Source organism: Anomaloglossus baeobatrachus, chromosome 1 (assembly GCF_048569485.1).
Source record: "Anomaloglossus baeobatrachus isolate aAnoBae1 chromosome 1, aAnoBae1.hap1, whole genome shotgun sequence".
NCBI lineage: Eukaryota > Metazoa > Chordata > Amphibia > Anura > Aromobatidae > Anomaloglossus > Anomaloglossus baeobatrachus.
The window spans coordinates 475,004,807-475,015,828 of record NC_134353.1 but is presented as its reverse complement, the minus strand read 5'-3'; the positions used below and the strand labels follow the sequence as shown (position 1 = coordinate 475,015,828).

The 11,022-nt window shown below is 46.1% G+C and overlaps 1 protein-coding gene across 1 annotated transcript in view; it reads right to left on the bottom strand.

Annotated features, from left to right (window-relative positions):
• Window positions 1-364: 364 nt before the first annotated feature.
• The window catches only part of LOC142308314 (F-BAR domain only protein 1-like), a 132,908-nt gene continuing 122,250 nt past the window's right edge, over window positions 365-11,022 (bottom strand). Inside the window, exons 25-27 of the mRNA XM_075347093.1 lie at window positions 6,901-6,959; window positions 6,065-6,229; window positions 365-947 (exon numbers count right to left, since the gene is read on the bottom strand). Of these exons, the coding sequence (XP_075203208.1) occupies window positions 928-947; window positions 6,065-6,229; window positions 6,901-6,959 (244 nt within the window). The 3' untranslated portion in view covers window positions 365-927. The remainder of the gene's footprint in view (window positions 948-6,064; window positions 6,230-6,900; window positions 6,960-11,022) is intronic.

The following is an 11,022-nucleotide window of genomic DNA, read 5'->3' as shown; positions in this document are numbered from 1 at the left end:
AATAATAATCTGGGATGTGCGATCCATGTCTTTTTCTTTTTAGTGTTAGATGATGTCTTTACTGAGTGCGTACACTCGGTTTAACACTTTTTTAGGTTTGTTATTAAGCAGTTTATAAGTGACCGTACCATTCTTCAACTGGCCTCTGCTTCGAAGCCGCTCACTATTTAATACAGGTTAAATGTAAAACTGGCAGTAAAGACTTAGCAGAAAAAAAAAAAAATGCAAAAGACCCAAAACACTTTTTTATTAATAAAAACATTGTTGACTCATGAAGTGCATTTCTTGAGAAGAACATACAAGTGGGTCTAAAACGTCAGGAAAGCAAGCACATCCCCATTGATCTTGAACAAACCAGCACCACTTCTTCATATTCACAGCCATCATTTTTTATTTGATATGTACACACAATATATATACCTTTATAATATATTTTTTTCTAATATTTAACCTTTCAGAAAGACAAAACTAACTAAATGGTGGAAACAGTACAAATATGTACATACAGTGTGCATGTGCAATGTATTCTTATAAATGTATAGTTTCTAGGCATCATTCTCACATACACAATGCATTAGCGTCAACAGAAAAGTCATGAAAATACTGTATACCCCCTGTAACAGAACTAGGGGACTAATAACTGATGAAAATGATGATCAAACTGCAAATACTAAATAAATGATGATGTCAGAAGTGCCCTGGAAATGGTCCGCCATCGGAGAAGAACTGCTCCCTCTGCTGCTCAGACCAGTGCAGAATGCCACAGAAAATATCTAACAATCTGCTTACAAATTCTAAAGTGCTTGTATACTCCAGACAACTTTTACAGACAGCATCCCTTTATGCAGATCCTTCATCCTTTTCTGAGCACAGCCATCTCCAAGGAAGGCTGGAAACTGCGGATCTTCAAGTAAACTTGATCAGGTCTCAGCAAACAAGATATTTACCTAAGATAAAACATAGACATAACTTAGTGAGAAGGAAAAATAGTCCCTTCTGAAAATGCACACATAAGGCTGCTTCACACAACGTTTTTTTTTTTTAACATGCGTCATGAACGTTTTTTTGCTGTAAAAGCGGATCCTGTTTTTACAGCAAAAAAACGCATGTGTTATTTTGCAGGATCCTGTCACTTTCAATTTATGGGTGGGCATTGGAATCATGTGATCGGGAGTCCGTGGAACTGAACGTGATAGACTGGGAGCCGGCTCATAACCAAGGTAAACATCAGGTAACTTGCTTGGATACCCGATATTTATCTTTGTTACCAGCGTCTGCAGATGCTAGGAGCCGGGCTCCCTGCACACGTAACCAACGTAAACATCGGGTAACTAAGAGAAGCGCTTTCCTTGGTTACCCGATATTTATCTTGGTTACGAGTGTCCGCAGCTCTCAGGCGGGAGAGAGAGGGGAGAGGGGGAGGTGGGGAGAGAGACTGATCACCCGAGGCTGGTTTCTGGGCATGCTCAGTAGAGCAAGCAGGATCCTGTCTATCAGCATGCCAGCGTTCACATACATTTGCGTGCAGTATAGTCAGGATCCAGCGATTTGCAGTATTTGGACGCAGCTCAAAAACGCTACAAGTAGCGTTTTTGAAAAATGTTAAAAAACTGCAAGTCGCTGGATCCTCACTATAACGCACGCAAACGCATGTGAACGCATGTTGACGCGAGTCCATTGCAAATGCATTGAAACGAAAACGCATTTGCACTGGATCCGCTTTTGCGTTAAAAAAACGTTCATGACGGATGTTAAAAAAAACGTAGTGTGAAAGCAGCCTAATACATGATTACCCCAATAATGACGGGCTCACTTTAGAAGGCTCTTCACTAAGAGGAAATTAAATCTTTAGGTCACCAAAAACATTGGTGCGTTTTTGCAGCGTTCTTTTCACTTTCTCATTTTTTTTTGCACCCATAAAAAGCAAAGTTGCAAAAACACTAAAAGAATTGACATGCTGCAGATATAGAAAATGCTGCAGTTCTCAAATAAATTCAGTCAGGAAAAAAAAAAACGGCAGATTTCTGAAATATCAGTTTAGGCTGGTACTGAAAAAGCAGCTTTTACATTTGTATACAAAAAGCTGCATGTGAACAATATTTTTTTAATCCACCATACACAAAAAAGCCCAAAAACAAGCGAATTAGGCTAGGTTCACATTTCCATTGTTTTAAATCCATCAGGTCTGTCAGCAACGGATACGTCGTTTTTTAGATGTCAACTGACGCAACGGATGTGTTTTTGAAAAAACTGATCCGTTACGTCCATTTTTTTGACGGATCAGTCATGATCCGTTTGTGTTTGGGACAGCCCAGTGGGTGTGTCAAACATGCTGGGCATGCTCAGCAGAGCATGACGGAATCCAGTGCTGGATTCCGACGTTAGTCGTTAGACTGATTACGACGGAATCCAGCACCATAGACAAACATTAGAAGCGTGACGGATTGCGACGGATTCCTGCGCGATGCGTTAATTTTGACGGCCCAAAAAACGTTACATTCTGCGTTGTTTCCGCCCGGCGGTCAGTCGAAAAACGACTGACCGCCGTGCAGCGGATGCAACGCAAGGTCATCAGTCACAATCCGCCACTAATACAAGTCTATGGGAAACAACAGAATCTGCCAAACGGATTCCGTTGTTTACCAGAGCCGTGGATTGCGTACAAGCCCTGCAGAAATTTCTGCAGCGATCTGAAGAGCACATGTGCGCTTTAGATCGCTGCAGAAATGTCCGTAGTGAGCGCAGATTCCATGCGCTCTGCCTGCAGCTCCTGCCATAGACAGAGCAGGAGCTGCCGGCAAAGCGCAGGAAAGAAGTGACATGTCACTTCTTTTTGCGCAGCGCTTCGGCAGTAGCCGAAGCGCTGCGCTCTTAAACGCCACGTGCGCACGGCCCCTGCACAGTCTCCATAGACTGTGCAGGGGACGCAGGACGCATGCAGTTACGCTGCGCTACAAAGCGCAGCGTAACTGCATGTTTTTACGCGACGTGCGCACATAGCCTGAGTGATACATTTTAGAGGAAATGTGAACCTAGCCTTACACAGGAGGTGCAGTGGGAATAAAATAAGAGCAAAATTTCTCCTTTTTTTAACCAATTGTTTTTCCTGATTTTCATTGAAGAATAAATGTATTCAGCATACATCTTGAAAACACATTGCTTAGGCTAAGTTCACACTTACGTTGTTTTGCATCAGTCACAATCAGTCGCCTTGAGGAATTACGGTATCCTGCAAAATATTTTGCAGGAATCCTGTTTTTCCCCATAGACTTCTATTAGTGACGGATTGCGACTGATGATGCTGCGTTGCATCCGCTGCGTCGCGGTCAGTCATTTTTTAACTGACCGCCGGACGGGAGCATCGCAGCCTGTAACGTTTTTTGAGCAGCGCGATCCGTAGGATTTTACTGCGCATGCTCTCTCTGGCTCCCTGCCCCCGTAACCAGGATAAACATCGGGTAACCAAGCAATGCGCTTTGGTTAGTTACCCGATATTTACAGTGGTTACGGGGGCAGTGAGCCAGCGCTAAGCTGGTATCCAAGATAAATATCGAGTAACCAAGCAAAAAGTGCTTTGCTTATACCCGATATTTACCCTGGATACAGTGTGCAAGGAGGCCGACACTTCACCACTCGGCTCCGCCCTCTCCCGCACGCCGCATGTGTACACACTCACTCACACACACTCACTCTCTCACCTGTTCCCAGCCATGCAGACCGCGGCACTGACGTCCTCAGCTCCGTCCCCCGAACTCCGCCCCCAGCACACAACGGAGTCCGACAATGAAATTCTTTCTTTGTCATCCGTTGTACAACGCATCAGTCACATGCGTCAAGCAACGCATGTGACTGATGCAAAACAACGGAAATGTGAACTTAGCCTTCCTGTTTGTGGATTAATAATAACTGGTGACAACTTTGCACACTCAGTTGTACATGTATGCCATGGTCAGGGTGTGCATGTATAGAGTTGGCTCCTAAGGCTACTTTCACACTTCAGTGTTTTTTTTCCAATCCGTCACAATTCGTTTTGCGACTGATCCGTCGCAGATAGTGTGAAAAACAGACAGACAGAGACAGACAGACAAAAAGAAAGAGAATGAAAAAGAGGAAGAAGAGAATTTGTGACCACAAGTGAATTTACAGTCGACGCACGATAAAAATGTTATATTCTGCGTTGCTTCCGCCCGACAGTCAGTCATTTCATGACTGATCTGTCACGGTACGGATGCAACACAAGCCCATCAGTCGCAATAAGTCGTTAAGTCTAAAGGGAAAAACTGAATCCTGAAAATTATTTTGCAGAATACCGTATTTTCTCAAGGTGACGGATTGCAACTGATGGAAAAAAATGGAAGTGTGAAAGCAGCCTAAGCTGGCTATAATATGCAACCAGCATGTGCCCATAACAGCAACAATTGGCATTAGCTGTGATCGCTGCTATTCAACCATTTCAATTATGCAGTCAATCATAGAAAGGAGCATATCAGACCCCCGTGATGTGATCTTAGAGGAATGATGGGTTACCATGGCAGCTCATGAACTGATGAAGGACCCAGTCACTGCTCCACACACCACGATACCAAACAGCACAGTGACTACTTTTCACCCCTTAAATAAACAGACTGACAGTATACAAGTTTGTAGACATCTGTGATGCCAATTTACCCGCTAAGATATATCTAACGAGATGTCGGCGGGGTCACGTCATAAGTGACGCACATCCGCCATCGTTAGTGATATCGTAGCGTGTGACAGCTACGTGCGATGGTGAACAAGCTGAAATACTCACCTTCTCGTTCATTGTTGACACGTCGCTCATTTTCTAAACATCGAACGTTTGGTTGTTAATTGTTCCCGAGGCAGCACACGTTGCTCCATGTGACACCCCAGGAACGATGAACCGCAGCTTACCTGCGGCCGCCGGCATTGCGGAAAAAAGGAGGTGGGCGGGATGTTACGTCCCGCTCATCTCCGCCCCTCCGCTTCTATTGGGCGGCCGCTGTGTGACGTCGCTGTGATGCCGAACATCCCTCCCCCTTCAGGACGTGGATGTTTGCCGCCCACAGCGTGGTCGTTTGGAAGGTAAGTACGTGTGATGGGGGGTTACAGCATTGTGCGACACGGGCAACAAATTGCCCATGCCGCACAAACGATGGGGGCGGGTGCGATCGCAAATGCGATCGCACGAATAATTGCAGCTTCTAAAGCAGGCTTTAGTTTCATAAGTCCCTATGGACAATTTTCAATCTTTTCTAGGGGTACCATAATTTGTCCACTCCATTTTGTTTTTTGTTTTAGATTATTTTCTATTTTACCACAATTCAAAAACTACATCTGATTTATATTAATTGATATTCAGTAAATTTAAATTATATTTGTAAGTTTCAAATGATTTCAGTGACTATTGTGGGTTTTTCTTACTTTAACAGAAGGCTACAAACAGGATATAGAGATTATATATATATATATATATATATATATTATATATAAATAAAATATATAGATGTACACACACACACACACACACACACACACACACACACAGCTCATCATAATCGAAATTACAACACCAGAGAAAGCATTATGAAATTATGAAACTCCCAGAATTGATAGAGATATTAAAGATAAAATATTAATGATACGCAAATAATAATAAAAATACATACACATAAACTTACAGGCTTTGGAATGAACAATTTGATGCAAGCCATAAAGTGTATATATAAAAACAAAAAATGGAGGAGTGGCCCATAGAAAATAAACTGCATCTCATTTCTGTTGCCGTGAACTTCTCCTGAACTGAATCCTAATGTTTTTATCTGGATCAGCTTGGGAGTGAGCCATACATTGGTCTGCTGCCTTTACCATTTTTATTGATACTGTATCATTGAGTATATACCTTTTTGGGAGGGTAGAATATACCTCTCTATTCACGCTCCTGCACTAGATTCAAATCTTAGCAATTATTCAGTGCACAAAACCTGGATATCAAGGCATATAAGGCAAGGATACAAGACATTTTAGGAAACTGAAGCGTAAAAATGTAAAGAAACAAAGTTACCTGCTGCAAACCTTTTCTTGACTAGTGACATCCTATACCCTGATCCAACAAGCTCTATGTCCACTCCAGATAATGTGCGACCCTCACATGTAAACTGTGCAGCGGCTGGAGAGGGAGTGCTGCAGCTACGAAGAGGCTGCCAGCGTGCATACAGCTTCCCACAGCCTGGAATATAGATCAGCAAAATTCAAACTCTTATACAAAACACTTTTTTTCAGAAAGTAAAGCGGGCTTTACATGCTGCGACATCGCTAGCAATGTCGCGAGCAATAGCACCCGCCCACGTCGGTGGCGCGTCACGGGGTGATCGCTGCCGTAGTGAACAATATCGCTATGGCAGCGTCACACGCTATCACCTCTTCACTGACGTCGCTGTGGCCGCCGAACAATCTCTCCTTTAAGGGGGAGGTTTGTTCGGCGTCACTAAGCGGCCACCCAATAGAAGCGGAGGAGCGGAGATGAGCGGGCAGAACATCCCACCCACCTCCTTCCTTCCTCATTGCGGGCGGAAGCAGGTACGGTGTTCGTCGTTCCCGGGGTGTCACACATAGCGATGTGTGCTGCCACAGGAACGACGAACAACCTGCGTCCTGCAACAGCAACGATAATTGGGATTAGAACGACGTGTCAACGATCAACAATTAGGTGAGTAATTTTGATAGTTAACGGTCGTTCATGCGTTTCACACGCAATGACGTCGCTAACGAGGCCGGATGTGCGTCAAGAATTCCGTGACCCCAACAATTTCATTGCAAACTAGGTGAGCTGATAATAACAGTTCTAAAGTTTTTAGTCAAAGGCTAACTTTTTTACATATTGTCTTTAGTATGCTTTACCATCTTTTTCCTTTCCAGGTGGTGCATTGGGTATTTGCCACAGCAATCTTCTCTCTGAGCTGAAATAAAAAGGGGAAACGTATAAAGAGAAACTAATGGTTTTGTTGTCAGATGAATGTTGAATTAATTTAACAAGACACTGATGCGGATTCAGTATATTAAAGACAATGGCCCCGATTAAATAAGATTAGCGTTTCATATGCCATTGTTGATGCTGTGTGTGCAGAAATAAGAGACGCCGAATGCAATAAGATGTATATGCCATTTAATGAATTTGGCACATTTTAGCTGTTGGTGTGTTCCTCGTCTGAAGGGTTACTCCAGTCAGCGATTAGAGTAACGTTTCTGGTATAAGAATCACTGACACACCCTGGCCCTTCCCCAGCTCTTCCCACTTTGCCTGAGCTGTCTGTAGAGTGAAAAAGTAGTAAACCAAAAAAAAACCCCTCAAAATATATGCACAACTTCAAAATGCGCAAGAATACTGCAACTTTTCTAAAGACTAAATTACTTACCGGTAATGGGATTTTCCGGAGTCCACGACAGCACCCACGAGAGGGATCCTCCCCCTTCAGGACAGGAAACCTACAGATAAAAAAAGGGGCGGTCCCCCTTCCTCATCAGTTGGTTTTAGAGTATGTGAGACCGCCATGGATTAGTAAAAGAATCAGAGAAAGCACCAAATGACACCGAAGAGTGAAAGAAAAAAAGAAGGGTAGGGGTGTAAAAGGGTGCTGTCGTGGACTCCGGAAAATCCCATTACCGGTAAGTAAATTTAGTTTTTTCCATTCGCCACGACAGCACCCACTAGAGACTTGGAGAGAAACAGACACTTAGGGAGGGATAACTATTTGAAGGACTGATCTCCCGAATGCAAGGTCTGAGGAAGAAGAAAGGTCCAACCGGTAGTGCTTATAAAAAGTAGAAGGAGAGGACCAAGTAGCAGCCATACAAATACTGTCGATGGAGACGTCTGCCATTGCAACCCAGGAGGAGGACATCACCCTAGTAGAATGAGCCCGTACATCAGAAGGCAGTGGCTCTTGCTTAATCGTGTACGCCATGGAAATGGCGTCCCTCATCCATCGGGCTAAGGTATGTTTTGTCACCTGGCGACCTCGTCGGAAACCCTGAAAAGGCAATAACGCCCTATCCTGTATCCAAGGGGCTGTCCTAGATATGTAGGTGAGAACGGCTTCCCTGACATCTAGGGTGTGAAAACTACATTCTTCCGACGTGGAAGGGTCAGGAAAAAAGGAAGGGAGGATGATCTCCTGACTTCGGTGAAAAGGGGAAGCTACCTTAGCTAAATAAGCCGGGTCTGTCTTGAGAACGATCCTATCTGGAAATATCCTAAGGAAGGGAGACTATGGACAGGGCCTGAATGTCGCTGATGCGACGGGCAGAAATAAGGGTGACTAACAGGCGGGTTTTGAGGGATAGTAATTTATCTGAGGCCGGGGGGAGAGGTTCGAAGGGCGCAAGGGTAAGGGCATCCAGCACTACAGTGAGATCCCAGGAGGGTGGACTGGTGACACGGACTGGCTGGCTGTGGTCGCATGCTTTGATGAAACGCATTACCCATCGATTACCCGCTATGTTGGTATTGTAGAGGGCGCCCAGGGCAGAAACATGAACTTTTAGGGTACTGACAGAGACCCATATCCCATCCAGACTGGAGAAACTCCAGAATAGAGGAGATTGGGACTACAGCTGGAGAGGAGTCAGGAAAAGAGGCAAGGAAATGTTTCCATATCCGGCCATACTGTCGGGTTGTGACTGGTTTTCTACTGTGCAGCAGGGTATCAATAAGATGGCTGGAAAAAACGTGGGCGGCTAGTAACTCCCTTTCAAATTCCATGCCGTCAAGTGGAGACCCTTGACGCGTGGATGTAGGAAAGGACCCTGTGACAGGAGATCTGGTCTGGATGGGAGAACCCAGGGATCTGTGACTGACATATCCGTCAGGAGGGAGAACCAGGCTTGTCTGGGCCAAAAGGGAGCTATAAAAGGATGATCCGAGCTTGTTCCTCCCTGATCTTCCGGAGGACCGTAGGTAGGAGAATCAGCGGAGAAAAGGCATAGGCTACGGTGTACCACCAAGGAACCTGAAGGGCATCTAGGACTGTTGGCTGATCCATCTTGTTCAGGGACCCAAATTGTTTCAACCTCCTGTTGTGTCTGGTAGCAAATAAGTCTATAACTGGCTCGCCCCACCAGAAGACTATCGGAGCGAAAACGTCCCCATGCAAAACCCATTCCCCCTGACGGAGAGTGTGCCGGCTGAGGAAATCCGCCTTCACATTGTCCACCTGGATATGTACAGCGGAGAGGGACAAAAGATGTGTTTCGGCGAGTTCCAACACCTGTACCGCCGTCTTCATGAGGGAACATGACCGTGTCGCCCTTGGTGGTTGACGTAGGCGACCACTGTCCGATTGTCCGTACGGAGTTGTACGTGGGTGCCCCTGAGGAGGGGAAGGAAGGACATCAAGGCTCGACTGACTGCCAGGAGTTCCTTCAGGTTGGAGGAGGCATTCGTCTCTTGACTGGACCAGAGACCCTGAGCCATGGCATCCCCTAGGTGAGCCCCCAACCCCCAGGGGCTGGCGTCAGTAGTGATCAGACTGGTGGGGTGAACATGCCATTCCTTTCCACTTGTCAGGTTCGTGTCCATCAGCCACCAGTCGAGGTAAGCACGGGTGGTGCTGGTCAATGTCAGAGGACAATCGAGCGATCCCCGATTTGACCTTGCAGCTGCCAGGATTTCCCACTGCAGTTGTCTGGTGTGAAGCTGGGCCCATTGTACAGCGGGAATACAGAAGTCAGTGACCCTAGCAGAGACATGGCGGTCTGGAGGGAAAGTGACGGGTGACCTTGCGCGTGTCGTATGATTCCTTGTGACTTTGTCTGGTGGCAGAAAACAACGTTGTTGTCGGGAATCCAGGAGCATACCTAGGAAAGACTGAAAGGTGGTAGGCACGAGTCTAGATTTTTGCAGGTTCAATAGCCACAAGAGACGTCGCAGGGTTGACATAGTATGACTGAGGCGGGATGAACATTGTGCCGCTGTGCTCCCTACCACCAGAAGGTCATCTGAATATGGGATGATTAAAGTCCGGTGTTCACGAAGGTGAGCTGTGACTTCAGCCATGAGCTTGGTGAAAATCCGCGGGGCGAGGGAAACGCCGAAGGGCATGGCCGTGAATTGAAAATGGTGAATGGAGTGGTTAATCACGAGTGCTACCCAGAGGTATTGCTGAAAACGCGGGTGGACAGCTATGTGATAATATGCATCTTTTAGATCGAGGACCGCCATGTAACAATCGGGGAAGAGCAGTTTCATAGTGGACAGGAGGGATTCCATTTTAAACGGCCGGTATCTCAGGAAGAGGTTAAGTTTCTTTAGAAAAATAATGGTTCTGTATGACCCATCTGGTTTTGGGACCAGGAAAAGGGGGAGAGTAGAACCCCTGGCCTCTTTGATGTAACGGGAGCGATGTTCGGACCTGTTTGTTCACGAGAGCGAGAACCTCTGACACCAATCAGTGATGTTGTGATCTGATCTCTTGGTGGGTGTAACACAGAAGGACTGAGGAGGGAGGGACGCAAATTCCAGCCGGAGGCCCTCCGAGATCAGGTCCAGAATAAAAGGAGCTGGAAGTGATGGTCTGCCATACGTCCCTGAAAAAAACGGAGCCTGCCTCCAACCGGAAAAAACGGATTATTGTTTGGGATACTTCCGACGGAAGGAAGAATTGCCAAACCGGGCTCCCTTGGATCCCGGAGCAGGATGGTCAGATTGGTCCCTTCGTTCGGGTCTAACGGGCTGGAAACGGCGCTTGTGAAACGGGTGCCTAGAGGGAGGAGTAAACGTGTTAGGGAACCCCTTCTTACCATCTCCAGCCTTTGTGAGGATGTCATCCAGCTGGGGTCCAAATAGGAACTCACCCTGACATGGAAGTGCCTAGATTTCGAGGATGTGTCCCCCTTCCACGATTTTAGCCCGAGAGGTCTCTGGGCCGCATTAGAGGATCCTGATGACCGGGCTGCCAGGCGGACAGAATCAGCTGATGCGTCTGCCAGGTAATTTGCTGCATCCTTGAGCAGAGGTAGGGAGGA